This window comes from Pteropus medius, unplaced genomic scaffold (assembly GCF_902729225.1).
Source record: "Pteropus medius unplaced genomic scaffold, Ma_sr-lr_union100, whole genome shotgun sequence".
NCBI classification, from domain to species: domain Eukaryota; kingdom Metazoa; phylum Chordata; class Mammalia; order Chiroptera; family Pteropodidae; genus Pteropus; species Pteropus medius.
Genome location: NW_024349799.1, coordinates 14,212,611 through 14,230,823, shown reverse-complemented (window position 1 = coordinate 14,230,823; position 18,213 = coordinate 14,212,611). Strand labels below are relative to the sequence as shown.

Here is an 18,213-nt window from a genome sequence, read left to right as displayed (position 1 = left end):
TATATAAAAATAAAGCAAATACAGCAAAATGTTAAAAATTGTTAAGTCTAGGTGAATGAATGGTAGTGTTTATTGTATTTGTCTTATAACTTTTCTGTAGGTTTTAAATTTTTTAGAATAAAATGTTTTAAAAATTAGTATGCAAACTCAGAGCCTTTATTACTTCTCCACATAGCAAAAACAATAAAGCAGAAAAGTACTGGCACACAGTATTATTCGGTTATTCTAATTATTAACCATTATTAGCATATTTCTTAAGTCTTTACTAAGTGGCCATGAATATCCAAACAAAAGGAAATTAATCATTTCACATAAACCACTGGCAAAAATAAAAAGAATAAAAATATTTACCCCATAGTCCATCTTTCTATCACTTGACAAATTTTTACGTGTGTATCCAATTTACCTTAGCCTTTTATAAAGATAGGGTAAAAAAGTGACCACTAACCATCACTATGTTATTTAATCATTTTCAGCTCTTCCTTATGCATACAAATAAACTCATTTCCATCCATAAATTTTCTAGATAAATGTACTAAAACATGAATAGGCCAAATTGGAGTTCAAAAGGGTATATTTTAAAATTACTGCATGAAAACCATGTGTACCCACAAAAATTTCTTTGTTCTTGGGGGAAATTTCATACTTTGCTCCTGACTAGTCACCTGTTTCATAAACTGGATTAGAGATCTTCGATTCTGTTCCCAAAATTTTGGCAGATCCTTTTCAAATGGGTATTTCACACAACCTAGTTCAATAGTCACTTCAAAGCAATTTGTTTGTAAATAGTTCCAGTCCTGCATACCACCTAAAGGATAAAATATTAAAATCAGTCACTCTGAAGAAGTTCCTACTAGGTTGAGATCTCAAAAGGTAAGCAACATTCATAGTAAAAAGCCAAATTCATTTTTTCTCAGCATTGGTTGAAAACCAAAGTGTGTTCATTTGAGAGTTCTTTGATGCTTGTGGTACAGGTAAAACACTTATATGTTCATGTTCCAGAAGAATTCAAGTGTAGATTACCCTCTTCTTATTAGCACATCTAAGGTTCTTTGTAATAGCCAGAGGTAAAATATAACACTTTCATCCAATTTTAGTACATTATGTTTACACAAAGAACGTCAAATGTAAAAATAGTTGAAAAGGTTATTTAAATGTTTTAAACTATTTAATATTTACACAATATTTTTAAAAGAATGATTCTTTCTCAAAATTAAAAAATTAGTGACAAGCAGTACCATCCAGGGGAACAGAAAATCCATCAAGTTATACGGCCTTAGTATAAAAGAATGTTTACCTGGGACATTATACCAACTAGCTCCATTTGTTATTCCATGAGGAAAGTATTCATTAGGGTACATATTCTTGCAAGGTCTACCTTGAAACATCTGAGAATTTTCCTGAAGAAAAAAAAGAATCTTTACTTGTATTTGTTTGTATCTGCATCAAAAAACACAGGAAGGATAAGGAAAAATAATAAAAGTGGTTACCAACAGGGTGCATGTAGGGGTGGGAATGAGGTGCATGGAGCTGTGGGAAGCAGTGAGGCTTTTCAATCAATGTATAGCTTCTTTGCCATTTTGACTTTTAATATATGATTTTATTACCTATTTTTTAAATCAAAATTAAACATGCTTGTGGAAAAAAATGGTATTTACTTCTTACTCACAATAAAGTAATTTAAAACTCAACCAAACTCCTCTAAAAAAACCCAAAAAACTGTTCATATTCATATTTCCATTTCATGTTTTCAAGAACCTTGAAGTCCAGAAAAGATAATTCACATACAACATGCAGTAAGCAGCTTCCTCTGACTTCTAGGGGGACTAAGATGGCCCTTCTGTGCTTTAACTGCACCCTGTACAATCATCTGTTGCACCTTTTACTTCCTAAAGAATATACAATACTCCTTGAAACCACTGTGTCTTTGTGTGCTCAGTATCTAGCATAGTTTCTAACACAGTACACGTGTAATACCTTGCTCAATGAAGAGTATAAAAAACACAGTGGGGGCGCAAATAAGAATGTGATTGGAATCTACAGAGAAGAGAAAGATTACTTCTGACTAGAGTGGCAGGGGAATTTTCCTGAAAAAATTAAGCTTTGAAAGATGGTCAAAACTTCATTTCTCTCTTTTGGAAACAGAAAAGTACAGAAAAGGGTGAAGAGAAAAATAATTTCGCATTTTCCTGCCACTGAGAATTAACCTTTTAACTTCTTCTTCTTCTTTTTTTTTATAGTTTACAGTAAAGGGAATAAATAAGAATGTTTTTTTTTAATTAAGTTTATTGGGGTAACATTGATTAATACAATTATATAATTTTCAAGTGTACATTATCATTTGACATCTGTATATTCTATTGTGTGTTTACAATCCAAAGTCCAGTTTCCTTCAGCTACCATATATTTGTAACCTTTTAACTTAAAAAACATATAAACAACCCCTTTTCATCAAAGGTTAATATACTAATTACAGGCTTATGATCTCATTGCTCTCATCAAAAAATTAATATTTTTAAATTACTGTGATGCTTACTCTCTTGCTTTCTGGTTTTTCCACTAAAGACCTGTACACATCTTCTATGTCTCTATCTCTCTCTCTCTCTCCATTTCTATTAATATCTATCCCTCCATTATTAATTATAAATTATTTAGATAGAATATTGTACTAATATATATGTTATAAACCTGCATAAAAATTTTTAAAATTTAAATATAACAGATTTTCTAATATATTCTTCCTACATCTTTACTGGATCATCTAGTATATAAACCTCATTCTGGACACCACAGTTCTAGGCAGTACTAATATTTAGACTTTGTTCTCAGAGCAGTAAGAAGCCAGTAAAGATCTCTAAAGAAAGGGTCATATATGATATATTCATGACTCTAGGATGTTTCTTCTGATAATGTTTAAAATGGACCAAAGCCAAAAAAAAAAAAAAAAAAAAAAAAAAACCCATCAGAGTACTACTGAAATAAACTAAGTGAGAGTTAATGACCACATGAAAGGTTGTGGCAGTTTTACCATATCCATTTTACTATCTCCCTTAATTCTTACTGCTCTACTTTGATAATTTTTTAAAAATCTAATTAAAATTTCTAAGGCAAACAGTTTGACGACTTAAAGAAGATTCAGGGCGAGAATGTAGGTGCCCAGTCTCAGTCTGTATACAAACAAGCAAAGAGTCTAAAAGTTATATACCAAGATATCAAATGATAGATGATTTCTAGGTTTATTTTCTTCTTTTTGCTTGCCTATATTCTCTAATTTTTCACAATAACTTTCATCATATAATTTTTTAAAGAGGCATTTATATGGTGGTGACAGGTAGAGAAATTGGATGAAATTGTCAAAAGAGTAAAAATGGCTAAGGATATATTGTGGAGAGAAAAAAAAAGTAAAAGACACAATGCTGAGCCAATGAAAAAGAAAAACAAAGCAGAGCTCTCTACCATACAACGTGACAAAGACCAAGGGGGAGAAGATAATAATGTCAGACTTCATGGTCAAGAAAGTTTTAAAAACAGATTTCTTTGAGAGGGCACTTCCAGATAAAACAATGTAGGTATAAAACCACAAGATACTGAGGCATGAGAGAATAATAATGGAGACAAATAGAAACTATTAACTTTACTTCTCCTCTTCTTTTAATTTTCTTTGAAATAATTTTAGACTTGCAGAAAAGCTGCATAAATGGTACGGAGTTTGATCTGCATAAATAGTAAAGAATTTTATATACCCTTGACCTATTCTCTAAGGTTAGCATCTTATATAACCACAGTATAATTATCAAAACAAGGAAATTAACACTGGTATAATGTTTCCTAATTGAACTTACTGAATTTCATTATACTTAAAATACAACTGAAGTTATTATAGAAAGATAAGAGAATCCAGGCAAACAAAATGAAGAAAAACAGAAGTCTAGAAGTCAGTAATCATATAATATTTTGTTATGTAAGAATTAGACTTTTTTTGGCCTATGTATGAACTGAGAATAGATGCTCCCCCATCTTCTTTAGGTTCTCAAAATCCACTTTATTTGGATATAATTCACACAGCACACAACTCACTCATTTAAAGTGTTCAACGATGGTTTTTGGTATATTCACTGAATTGTGCAACCATCACCACAATAAATTTTAGGACATTTTAATTAGCCCAAAAGAAACCTATATCCATTAGCACTCCCCATCTTCCAACCTCTTCCCTGTCCCTCACCAATGCACAAGTCTTAGGCAACTATCGATCCTTTTTTGTCTCTATGAATTTGCTTATTCTGGACATTTAACAGAAATGGAATCATATAATATGTGGTTTTGTATGACTGGCTTCTTTCACTTAGCATAATGTTTTCAAAGTTCATTCATATTGCAGCATGTATTAGTACTTTATTCCTTTTTATGGCTGAATAATATTCCATTGTATGACTATACCATAGTTTGTTTATCCATTCATTAGTTGATGGACATTTGGGCTGTTTCCATTTTTGGCTATTACGGATAATGTTGCTATAAACATTTGTGTATAAGCTTTTGTTTGAAATTGTTGGGTCATGCAGCAACTCTATATTTAACATTTTGAGGAACTGCCAAACTGTTTTCCACCGTAGTTGTACCATTTTACATTCCCACCAGCAAAGGGTTCCAATTTCTCCACATTCTCATCAATGTTTATTTTGTTTTTTAAATAGCCATCCTAAGTGGGTGAAAGAGGTACTTCGTGGTTTTGATTTGCATTTACCTGATGGCTAATTATACTGAGCATATTTTTGTGAGCCTGTTGGTCATTTGCATATCTTCTTTGGAGAAATATGTATTCAGATCCTTTGCCCATTTTTAACTTGGGTTGTCTATTTATTGTTTAGTTGTAAGAGTTCGTTACATATTTTAGTGTAAGATCCTTGTCAGATACATGATTTACAAAAATTTTCTCCTATTCTATGGGTTGTCTTTTTACTTCCTTGATGTTATCTGTTACATGTTTAATTGTGCCTCTCAAAAAAGATATCTTAAAGTCCTAACCCCAAGTACCTCAGAATGTGACTGTATTTTATTATAGAGGTAATCAAGTTAAAACAAGTTCATTAGGGGGGTCCGTATTCCAACATAACTGGTGTCCTTATTTAAAAAAAAAAAAAAAAAGGAAAATTTGAACACAGACACAGGAGAATGGCATGTGAAGACAGAAGGTTGAAGTAATTCATATAGAAGCCAAGGGATGCCAAAGATTGTCAGTAAAATATCAGGAGCTAAGAAGAGAAAAGGAAGTATTCTTCTATAGATTTCAGAGGAAACATGGCCCTGACAAAACTTTGATTTTGGACTTCTAGTCTCTAAAGCTGTGAGACAATAAACTTTTGTCATCTTAGGTCACCCAGTTTGTGAACTTTGTTATAGCAGCCCAAGGAAACTAATACAGTAGCTTTTGCAGCAAAAAAAGTTTTAATTTTGATATCCAATGTATCTTTCTTTTTTGTCACTTGTGCTTTTGATGTCATATCTAGGAAACCACTGTCTAACTCAAGGTCACAAAAATTTATTCCTATATTTTTTCCTAAAAGCTTTATAATTTTAGCTTCTACATTTAGGTCTATGGTACCTTTAGATATAGTTTTTGGGTATAGTAGGAGGAAGGGGTCCAAATTCATTCTTTTGCACACGGATATCCAGTTTTCCCATCACTATTTGTTCAAAAGATTTTTCTTTCCCCACTGACTTGTCTTGGTGCCATTTGTCAAAAAATCAACTGATCATAAACATAAGTTTATTTCTGGACTCTCAATTCTATTTCATTGATCTATCTATATGTCCATCTTTATTTCACTATCACAGTGTCTTAATTACTATAGCTTTGTAGTTTGAAATTGGGAAATATAAGGCCTTTAACTCCTGCAATTTATTCTTCATTTTTGAGATAACTGTCTTTTTCTTCTATTTCTTTCCTGAGTTCTATCGACTCTTCTTCATTTCTTCGTTTTTTTAAAATTTTGTTTTTATTTTTTAAATATTTGAGCCTACATGGTTTGTCTCAGTGTGTATTTGGGTATATTTAATCTGTTTGGAGTGTAGTTTTCTTTTGCTTGATTATTTTTTGGTGGTGGTAAGGTTTCCTTGGGTAATTTGTGTAAAATTTCATTTCCTGATTTTCTACAATAGTTCTCCACTGGTTTTATTTACCTCATGTTCATTTTTATAATATTGTGCTGTTTTACATGATTCCTAGTTAACGGTGCCCCTTTCTGTCAGTCTAGCAGTCGAGACATTTTAGTATCGTTTTTTTGTTTGTTTGTTTGCCTTGGTTTAAGAGAGGGGTTGCAAGTCCTCTGATTTTACAACTCTCCTCTGTCTTGGACAACCTTATATTTCCCCCTTTTTCTTCTTATATTATTTTCTTTTCCCCTTCACTATTCATTTGCCAAAGAGCACTGAACTTCTTCATTTCATTTTGCCCTTTTTCTCCCTCAGAAGCTATGAGTTTAGAAGATGTCCATTAAGATCCACCTAACCTTTTAAATTGTGCCTATCCCTTTAAATCACACCAGATCCTTTAAGTTGTATACGCTTTGAAATCTCTTCCTTGTATTCCAGTGCTCTCAAGTGCCCAGTAACTTTTTAAATAATTTCAGATACAGGGTGTATTTAATGTTTGACGGTCATTCCAAACCACCTTTAGGCCTGCCCTTCATTTGCTCCCCTCTTCTGTATTCACAGATTTTCTTGGTCTGGGGCAAAGGTGGACTGGGTACATCCTAATCATGATAGATCACAACCAAGGGAAATGAGGCTGTGAGAGAAGACTAAGGATTTTAATTATGACCTTTCCCATGTGTAACAAAGAAGAAATAAAGACAAGATTCTAGAAGAGTACTTATGGTAGGATCAAGTAAGGGAGGAGAATTTGGGGTAAGAAAAAAATAATAATTGAGAGGACAGGATGTGAGTGAACTCACATCATGTTAGTTCTACTTTAGTTGAAAGCAAAGTGATCTACTGAGAATAAGGAAAGTAAAGCTGAGATTAGAGGCTCAGGTAGAGGAGGAAGGCTTAGAATCACCATACTGGGAAATGAGCCAGGGAGTCAAGTAACAAAACATGAAATATTGCCAAAGAGAACTGAGTGCTCAGCTCTTTAAGTTAGAGAGCATATATGTGTAATGTAGCCAATTGCCATGACTGTGTGACTTTTCTGGACTATACTTTGAATACTGGGATGGAGAAAAGAGATGGTAGTAATTACTGAGGACTGGATATTGAAAAGGCTGATATGGCAAAAGGATATAAAAGATCCTAAGATGTCAGTGAGAGCATCACTGAAAGGTATGTCCATGGGTCTTAGCTGAGTAGAAAGTAAATCAAATCAGAGTTAAAGGTCAAAGAACATTTTAAAATGCTAAGGAACTAGAAGTCACAATGAGGGTGAAAAGCAGAACTATAAGAATAGGCACAGATTGTGACAGGGATATGAGCAAAATCTCATCACTTAATTTTAATTTTGATGATTCTGAGGGTATCCCATTCTTCTGTTATTACTCCATGTACACCTCCCTAAAAATGGTGTGCCCAAGCAGAAGACAACTATTCTTTACAGTGAAATAATAGATGCACTCTCATTAGAAATGCTGCACAATCTCACAAGGTCTATTTGTAGAGAAGGAAACAGTGGGAAAAGTAGATGACAGACGTGATTAGAGAGCACAGAGTTACAGTATAATAATCTTTGTTATCTATAACTAATAAAGTCATTGACTGAGTCAATAGTAAGATCAAAAATTAAAACTAACAAGCCTAGTTCCAAGCCCCAACTTTTAACACATTTCCTAAGAACAAGTTTTAAATTAAATTTTCACATGCACATACACATACAAATATAACATTTCTAATTGTAAAGTAATATGTATTTATTGTGGAAAGTTTAGAAAATATGGAGATTTCTACTTGTTTTCTCTTGCTGTATGTTACCATAGGCTCTTAAATACCTTAGACCAGAGGTTGACAATTTTTTTTCTGTAAAGGACAGATAGTAAAAATCTTTGCCTTTACAGGCTTAAAAGTATCATTTACTACTACTCAACTCCACCTTCTGCATCTATTGAGATGACTGCAGAATTTTTCTTCTTTAGTCTATTAATATGGTGTGAATTGCACTCACTTACTTTCAAGTGTTGAAGAGAAAACAGCCACAGACAATATGTAAAAGGATGGATGTGGCTGTGTGTCAATAAAACTTTACTTGTAAAAACAGGTGGTGGGTTGGATTTGCCCCCAGAGCTGTAATTTGTCAATCTCCATTTTAGACTAATTTACTAGGTTTATAACTTAAGCACCTATCAAATGAAATACTAGCATTCATTATGTTCCAGGTACTGAGCTAAAAATGATAGGTGGAAAGACATTACCTGAGCTGGAGAGCTATTAGGGAAAGACATATAGTTTGTTAAAAAGTGAGTTGAAAAATAGAGGAGAAAAGTGAGAAGGCTGCCTGAAAGGAATCATGGAAGGCTTAACTGAGAAGAAAGCACTTAACCTGAGACTTGCAAGATTTTGTTTTAATGCATTTTTTTAAATGACAGAATTGGTTGTCTAGCTCATTATGTTTAAGCACAAGCTTACCTTGGAATAAGAAAGTGCTATTTGTTGAAATATAGCATCATCTGGTGACTTACTGTATGTGGCAAGCCCTTGTTCATCATCATCAAAAGGGTAATTAACCACCAAAGACCCTACAAGGAAAAAGAGGAAAATGTATTATGTTATCTGTTTCAAGAAGGATCACTAACATAAAGTAAATTTTGTACAATACTGCCAGAGACAGGAAACCAATACAATTTTCCAAGGCTAATTTCTTCAATAGAAATGAAAAAGCTGCTAATTTCTTCAACAGAAAATCAAAGTAGATAAGTGAAATATTAAATATCTATACATGACACTTACAGGTTGCCTTAACTGGAAAGGTCCTGAGAATTAATCTGAACTTACAGGATATAATATACATGTCAGAGCTGAACTTTAAAATATACAGGCTTAATGTAAACAATTTTACTTTTATAATATTTAGGATCAGAAAATTTGAGCAAAATTTGACACTTTTTTCAGTAAAATTCAGACATTTTGAGGTCATAGAATTTTAAAATAAGAAAGGACCCTTGAAGTCCAATTAACCTATCCATCTTATTTTGCAGATGTGGAGTCTAAATCAAAGAGGTTAAATGGCTTATGTATGGATAGCAAAGCCAGTCCAGACCTACACTCAAAACAAAAAAAATGCTAAAAATATCTCTTGTATTAAAATATATCTTGTATTAAAAATTAGTTAATTGGAGTTTTATCATATAATTTTTCATGACTTGAGGTAAATAAAGTGATGCTTTGAAACATATGTAAAAGATATCAACTCTCTTCATGCTCCCCACAAGTCATAAAGCAGTTAGGGTGTTTCTCAGACAAGAACCCTGAACTACACATGCCCACTCCCCCACTACAGGATCGAAGCCTTTATTTTCCTATTAGTCATATTATTTTCATTTGTCTATTTGTTCATTTATTCTGCCTCTACTAAGCCATTCATCTTTGCCTTTTTTATCATGCCATTTCATGAGAATGGAAATAAAGGAATATATTCAACTTGAACTCAGATGAAGTAATCCTGTAATAACAAATACCAGAAACACTTATATATTTAGAAAAAATCTTTAAAAAGTGTGAAAACTATGCTCATTCTATTTCCCAAAATAGTTCTAACAAGAACAAGTGTATTTCAACACCTCTTCTTAGACAAATTTCTTAAAAAAATTTAATTTCACCCATATCTAAAAATTCAAACCAAAAAAAGTCAACATCAGTTTCTACTCAATACTGTTTCTCAAATGGCTAATTTTCAAAAGGCAAAAAAAACAAAAAACAAAAAACAAAAAACCTCACAGGCCACAAAAGACTTAATACTTCTATGAAATAATTTTTTTAAATAATTAGTATCGACACAAAAAGCATAAGCAATGAAAAAAAAGTAGATAAATTTGACTTTGTCATAATTAAGAGCTTTTATGCATCAAAGGACATTATTAAGGAAGTTAAAATATAACCTATAGAATGGGAGGAAATATTTTCAAATCAGATATCAGCAATCAGATAAGGGTCTAGAATCCAGATTATATAAAGAAGTACTACAATTCAGCAAAAAGACCCCTCCAAAAAATTAAAAATAGGCAAAAGACACGAACAGATATTTCTCCAAAGAAGATATGCAAGTAGCCAAAAAGAACACGAAATGATGCTCAGCATCTTTAGTCATCAGGGAAATGCAAATCAAAATCACAATGAGATGCCACTTTTCACCCACTAGAATGACTATAAAAATAAATAAATAAATAACAAGTATTGAGGAGGATGTGGAGAAATTGGAACCCATTGGTTGGAATTTTAAAAAGTTCAGTTACCGTGGAAAACAGTTTGGCAGTCCCTCAAAAAGCTAAACACAAAATTACCCAAAAGAATTGAAAACAGGGACTCAAATAGATATTGTACTCCAACGTTTGCAGCAGTATTATTCATAATAGTAAAAAAGTGGAAACAACCTAAATATCCACCGATGGAGAAATGGAGAAACAAATTGAGGTATATGCATACAATGGAATATTATTCAGCCATAAAAAGGAATGAAGCTATAATATGAACAAAGCTTGAAACCATTATGCTAATTGAAAGAAGACAGACAAAAAAGGCCACGTATTGTATGATTCCATTTCTATGAAATATCCAAAATAGGCAAGTCCACAGACTCAGAATACAGACTGGTAGGTACCAGAGCTTGAGGGGAGGGGAGGGGAGAACAGGAAGCATCTCCTTAATGGGTGAGGAGATATAAACATTATAGATCTAGATAGAGATGGTGGTTGCACAACATTGTGAATATACTGAAAAAATTACTGTATAGTTCACTTTAATGTGGTTAATTATATGTTATATGAATTTCACCTCAATAAAAAAATTAGTATCAAAATTTACAAAAAGGAATTTACTTTTCTGTAGTCTTTCAAAAATCCTTCTAAATTGAAAGCTGCTTTTAAATTTCTTTAATTGAGATATAATTCACATACCATACAATTCATCCATTTAAATTATATAATGCAATGTTGTTTAGTATAGTCACAGCGTTGTACGACCTTCACTACTATCTAATTACAGAACATTTCATCACCTCTTAATAAAAGTGTACCCATCAGTAGTCACTTCCCATTCCCTCAAACTACTATCCACTTTTTCCTTATCTCTATGGACCTGCCTATTCTGAAATTTATAAAAATGTAATCATATAATACATGATTTCTTATTTCTGGCTTCTATCACTTTAGCATGTTTTCAAGGCTCATCTACGTTACATCATACATCAGTACTTCATCCCTTTTCATGGCCAAATAATATTACATGGTGTGGCTATACCACATTTTTTAATCTAATCATCAGTTGATAAACATTTGGGTTTTTTATACTTTTTGATTATTATGAATAATTCTACTATGAACATTTCATACAAGTTTATGTGTAGACAGATGTTTTAAGTTCTCTTGGGTACTGACACTGTCACTCTTATTCACACAACCCTAGCTGGAAATTGTGATAATTTTTAATCTTGACCTCTTATTCTATTCAACTGATCCATTCCTGCTAAATTATATGGAAGTATATAAGCTTGGACACTACATGAGAATGAGGTCATTGTACTACAGTTAAATATATAGCAAGTAATAGGTAAAAGAATGTCAAATTTTAAACCTATATAAAAAAGTATTAAACTTTAGGGAGAAAAAGGACTAAACACATTTGGATCTGATAGTTTTAATTTTTATAAATGACAAAAAGCATGTTACCAAATTCCCAGTGAGAAGGATAAATATAAAACACTTGTGAGGGATAAATTTAGAACCAAGTGAGAGAAAGAAAAAAGAGAGGGAGGGAGAGGGACAGGAAAAAGGTGGGAGGGAGGGGGAGAAGGAAGAAAGGAGGGGGGGAAGAATTATGGGGGAGGGGAGGGGTGAGAGAGGAAGGGGCAAAACACCCAGGAAATAGGCTTAAAAAGTAATGAAAAAGGAAATTTATTGTTGTCTGCCACAAAAGCAATAACAGGATACCCATTTTAAGATAGCCTAAGACTATAAACAGATAAAATTCCACCAGGATTTTCAAATGCTCTCAACAAGAATTAATTAGCAGAGTATCAAGTTGCTATTACCTCCATGCAGGTTTGCTGACAGGACAAATGGATAGGCCTTCATCCAGCTCATTACAGCAATAGTTTCGGGTTGGGCAGGATCTGTGATCTGAACAAACTGGTCTGGGAAATTTCGGTTTAAGTCAAAGTTGTTGCTGTTATTTCTGCCAATTACACTTATTGAATCTCCTGAGTGATAAAGGATTCAAATTTAAGCCATATTTCACTTACATTTTAATTCAACAAATACTGCTTCAGCTATTTTAACTCAGAGGTAAGTATGAACATATCAGGCTTCGCTATAATCTATCACACTATAATTAAAATGCACATCTTTTTTACATTGTACATTTAAAAAATCTATCTCTTCCGTATCTTTTGAACAGAGAGGTAAAAACATTTCTTTTTTGTTTCTGCCCTCTGGGCATGCTTTGAAGGTAAAAAAAAAATCCAACTACACAAATTATATTGAAGTTTCGCTTGTCAATAGTTCACATACAATGACTTAATCACAATGCTAAGTGGACATGACTGATTAGAGGGGAACTCTATGGTATTGGTATACAGGTCACTAAAACATGGCAAAGAAACAGACCACATGAAAAGAAAATTGTGGATCACATTAAAGTGATCACTAAAAGGTAAAGTCAGCCAAGAATATAGTTGGATGTTTAACCTAATGGAGGAGACAAGGTTTAACTTAAGTTTATTCCATTTTAATATGAGGTGGGAGCCCTATTATTGTTATAATGAGGAAAAAATTGCAAGTGAATGAAGAAAACATACTGGAGGGCTTACTAGTAGTAGGTAGTTCCACCTTTCTGAAAGGCCTTAAGGAAGGAATATTAGAGGGATTCGTGAAGCTGACAAAGGATGAGGTCCTTTGGGAAGGAATTTTAATAATATATATATAAGGATTAACCTGGTCATTTATCAGTTGGTTCTCTCAGTGTTCAATCAGTGACAGTAATAACTCATGTGGCTACATATCCATATTGTAGTACCCATTCTACTCACTGGTACTACTGCCTGTAAGGAACCACAGCTTGGGAAAACATGAATTCTCATTCTCCTAGTGTTTTGCATAAGGTGGTCTGTGTAAGCGAGTAGCTCTCCCTGCCCTTGCTAGCCCAGAGGAGGCAGAGGAATAGGAAATCAATAACTCAGCAGGTTTAGAATATGCATGGAGAGTAGAACTGGCACTCAAAACAGTCACTGGCTTCAAAAGACATTTGGTTTGAGTTTTCACTTATGAGATAAGGTTCCCTACATAATAATTAAACAAGAATCATTGTTAAATGAAATAATTTGTAAAACATATATTTTTAATAAATAAGAACCATTACAAAAGTGGAGAATGCCATTAAATATAAACTTGATCTCATAATTATTAAATGAACTAGCCTTTCTTACAAGAATACAAAAGCTAGAACCCATTATAAATTATAATAAAATAGGAAGAATTCTAGGGAAATAACTAGTTCAAATTCTCTTCTATCCCAAATAATCACGACATATGATAATAAAAAAGGCTAAACATTAACAGATAGCTTATTCTTTACCTTCCTGGGCCTTTTCATACCCATCGGGATTCATAGATGGCATAAGGTGAATTCTAGTGCTACGAACCAAATCTGTCACTTCAGGGTCTGTTCCAAAGTTCTTACAAAGATATTCTATGAGGTTCAATAGCAGTTCTCTTCCAACCACTTCATTTCCATGCATATTTCCAATGTACTTAAATTCTGGTTCACCTGAAAACAAAGTAATTATATAGGACTTTTCTTCCTTTCCATTTATCGTGAACTCTCTCTACTTTTCCCCCAACATATGCAAAGACTCTGAAACAAAAATTTAAGGAGATATTTTGACAAAAGCAGGAAAAAGCATCTTATAAAGCAGCTTCCTTACTAATATGTACATCTGTGCAAGCTCAAGCATATATATATATATATATATGTGTGTATATACATATATATGTGTATATATATATATGGATGCTATATAATATGAAAATAAAAATATTAGCAGAAAGAATCTAATCTATGCAGTATGTTAAATACTATGCCTAATATAGATCAAATGAATTTTCTTTTTTTCTAGCAACATTGGTTACATTTTCTTTGTTCCAGTTAAACATGCTATAGATGACCTTTCCAGATGAAACACAGCAATATAATACATAGCTCTGAGAGGCAATACTGAAATTATGTGTAAAACGACACCAATTACCTGGTTCATGGACACCTGGATTATCAGATATCTCCATTACATAAAGTTCTCTTGATTCTACTGATTTTCCCAATGAATAAAGCCGGGTGATGTTAGGATATTCATTGGCAAACCTTCGCAAGAAGATTTCCATATCAGGGAAATGGTGGTGGTGAAAGTCCTTTGGTTGAATTGGCTGGTGAGATGATTGCGTTCCAGGAGAAATATTAAGAATAGCAACTGTGCTAGCAGTTACTTCAACCTCAGTTGTGTCAGAGATTACTGAAGTCACAGTTGGCCGAAGGGAAAAATTCACCTCTGAAGCTGGTCCTTCTTTCACTATTATATTATTAACAGTTACTGGCATGTACCTGAAAAAAAATATTTGAAAAAGGAGATGGCTTGGAGTTAAATTAAAAAACACAATGCTTCAATATTGTAAAAGTACAAAAACCTTTCCAAACTCTAGCACTTAGAGGTTTATAGAACTCAAACTAAATAAACATAAACTAAATAAACTAAAACTAAATAAACATAAACTAAATAAACTATAGAACTCAAACTAAATAAACATAAATGTGTAAATTCAAGACTTTTAGGATGTTACCTCACAGAGAATCCCCCAATTAAATCTTTAAAGGACTACTTCTCTTACCATCTTCTCAAGTCCATAGATTAGGATGCTTACAAAAAATTACATTCAAAGGAGAGAATACAATGGAAGATGGAAGTCATTAATCCATTGTAACCATTGCTACAATACTCAAAGGGATAAATTATCCAGTTCTTTGTAGTGCCTTATCAAACTGACATTCTAACTACTTTTCTAAATAGGAAAGTTTAAAATTAAATTAAAGGTTATCAATGAAATCCTTAGCACAGTGATTTGCTAAAGGGAGGGGTGAAACCACTCATTTCAGATATTAGAAAGCTAATAAAGACAGCTCTTCAAAACGTCTTTTATGGAGCCCTGAGTTTTTTGTTTTCTGGTAGTTAATTAGCCTTGAGGCAATGCTTTACACAGCTGCCCATCTTTTCAAGCTTTTAAAACTGTCCTTCCTCCCAAGTTTACAATTGTATTTCATATTCATTTGTATTATTAGAGTATGTGACAAAAGACTCCGCAATAGTATTTTCTCCTTATAAAAGGGGAAAAAAGAAAAGAGAACACGGAAAAATAAAAGCCAGATAGAGTAAATAACATTTTCTGGACAATATTTCTGTCTTAGATATAAAAAAAGGTTTGGTATTTTAAGAGTCTATTTTAAATTCTTACCCAGTTAAAACTGCTGTAATGTTATAAGTTCCAGGAACAAGTAATCTGTGGAAGTCACCGAATTTGCCTGTTGTGATATTATGATTAATACCAGCCACTGAGATGGTTGCATTCTCTAAGCCAGATCCCGTTACTAAATCTTTAACAAATCCTTTAACTCCAATGTGGACCTAAAAAATAAGAAGCAAAGTAGACTGCTCAGAGACAATCAGTTTGGAAGGCAAGAGGGCATAACCTCTCTGCATTGATATAGAATTTCTAAAAAAATAAGATTACTCCCTCTTTCTCCCCAAAATATTTTTGAATCCCTCCAAGTTAAAATAAAATGTAGACAAAAAAAATGAAATTCTTAAGCTGAAGTCAATATGTCTGAAATCTAGACTGGTAATGTGCTTATGAAATTTACTCTCCTCAAATACAGACATCTAATTTTCTCAACAAAGTATAAGTAATAATTGCTAGTATACCCAATAGTATATTAGCCTATCTGATGTTTAAATTAAACTTATGTCTATGTTACATATACTGATAAAAGCTCTCTAGCAAATATGATCACATGACATTCTAAGAACTTGGTAGTACAAATTTGGCTATTTCAGTTTGCAAACATGTTCTAAGACAGTCAAAGGAAACTCTTTGGAGAGACAAGGAGGCACAGCTAGAATATGTTCTAACAGATTCTAATATAAGTTTGTAAAGATAGCCTACAATTTTTAATAATAAAAACAGATAAAGGGTAGCTAGTATAGACTGTTATTCATATGCAACCAAATTTCTCCCTTACTTAATCCATTATTTCCATACCCCAATCTTCCAAACTTTTCAGTCAGCTACTTTTACCTTTTCAATCAATGTGATCAAAGACTCACGATTGTTCTCCCATTCTTGTTGAAGCTGTGAAGCAGGTGGATATTTGCAACAAGACAGTTCTAATGTGATCTCAAAACAGTTGGCCCATACATAATTGTAATCTTGCATACCACCTGTAACATGAAAGAAAAAATAAGTTTACCCTCAAGATTCTATTCTCAAGAAGACCAAAGATACTAAATCTGCCATCTCTGCATGCATAAATTGTTTTTTTATTAAATTGTTTGAAAATGGAGAAGGCTCTTACAGAGGAAGGAAGGTTAAAGGCACATACATTGACAAGGAATATATGTAAAGGAAATATATCTGATTGAAAGGATGAATAGTTATGAAGAGCATGAACATAGCAGTTAACAACAATGGCAATAATGATAACAGCTCTACCTGTCAGACATGTTCTACAGGAGTTATGTGTTATTAAAGTTTACTCTTTACAATAGTGGAGTTAGGTATTATTATTTCACCCATTCTAAAGAAGTGAGGCACAGAGAGGTTAATCTTTCTGACAGAAAGAACATGAAAGGTAAATATGATCTTAAAATTGTCAAAGATATTCATGCCAAAGCATTATTAAGTGCCTACTACTCTAACTGTACTCCCCTTTATCAAGAAGGTGGCAAGAGGAAAAGAAAGGCTGTATGTAGGGTGACGCAGTTACACAAATCGGGGTGGGGGGAGGTGAAAAACAAGACACAAAAAATCCTTTCAAAATGTATTTAAAGGAAGAGGGCAGTAAAAACAGGAATAAGCATCCACACTCAGTCACTCTCACTATTTCTACACCTTTATAAGTCTACACACTCATTCTGTAGAAAACCTATTATCATTCCTGTCACTTGATTTTTTTAAAAATACTTTCATTACCACTCAAAGTCCATAGTCTAGATTAGGGTTCACTCTTTTATATTCTATGAGTTTGGACAAATGTATAATAACATGCTTCTACAATTATAGTAACAGTAGTTTCATTGCCCTAAAGATCCTCTATGCTCTGCCTATTTGTCCCTCCCTCCCCTCTAAGCCCTCTCTGCCAACCACTGATCTTTTTACTATCTCCATATGGTTTTTGCCTTTTCCAGAATGTCATATAGCTGGAATCATATAGTATGTAACCTTTTCAGATTGGTTCTTTCATTTAGTAATAGGTATTTAAGGTTGCTCCATGTCTTTTCATGGCTTGATAGCTCATTTCTTTTAGTGGTGAATAGTAGTCCATTGTTTGGATACACCACAGTTTATTTATCCATTCACCTACAGAAGGACATCTTAGTTGCTTTCATGTTTTGGTTATTATGAATAAAGCTACTATAAACATAACTGTGCAGGTTTTTATGTAGACATAAGTTTTCAACTCCTTTGGGTAAATAAATACCAAGGAGCTCAATTGCTGGACTGTATGCTAAGAGTATGTTTAGTTTTGTAAAAAACCACCAAACTGTATTCCAAAGTGGCTGTACCATTTTGCATTCCCACCAACAATGAATGAGAGCTCCCATTCCTCCACATCTTCATCAGCATTTGCTGTTGTCAGTGTTCCAGATTTTGGCCATTCTGGTAGGTGTGTAGTGGTAACTTATTGTTTTAATTTTCATTCTCATGATGACATATGATGTGGAGCATTTTTTCATGTTTATATGCCATCCAT

General features: G+C 33.0%; 1 protein-coding gene across 1 annotated transcript in view; it reads right to left on the bottom strand.

The window, feature by feature from the left end:
* CPD (carboxypeptidase D) overlaps positions 1 to 18,213 on the bottom strand; it is a 56,203-nt gene that overhangs the window by 19,643 nt on the left and 18,347 nt on the right. The window contains exons 3-10 of the mRNA XM_039886212.1: positions 16,539 to 16,681; positions 15,699 to 15,868; positions 14,444 to 14,793; positions 13,774 to 13,965; positions 12,233 to 12,400; positions 8,617 to 8,726; positions 1,298 to 1,400; positions 666 to 808 (exon numbers count right to left, since the gene is read on the bottom strand). Coding sequence (XP_039742146.1) covers positions 666 to 808; positions 1,298 to 1,400; positions 8,617 to 8,726; positions 12,233 to 12,400; positions 13,774 to 13,965; positions 14,444 to 14,793; positions 15,699 to 15,868; positions 16,539 to 16,681 — 1,379 coding nt within the window. The remainder of the gene's footprint in view (positions 1 to 665; positions 809 to 1,297; positions 1,401 to 8,616; positions 8,727 to 12,232; positions 12,401 to 13,773; positions 13,966 to 14,443; positions 14,794 to 15,698; positions 15,869 to 16,538; positions 16,682 to 18,213) is intronic.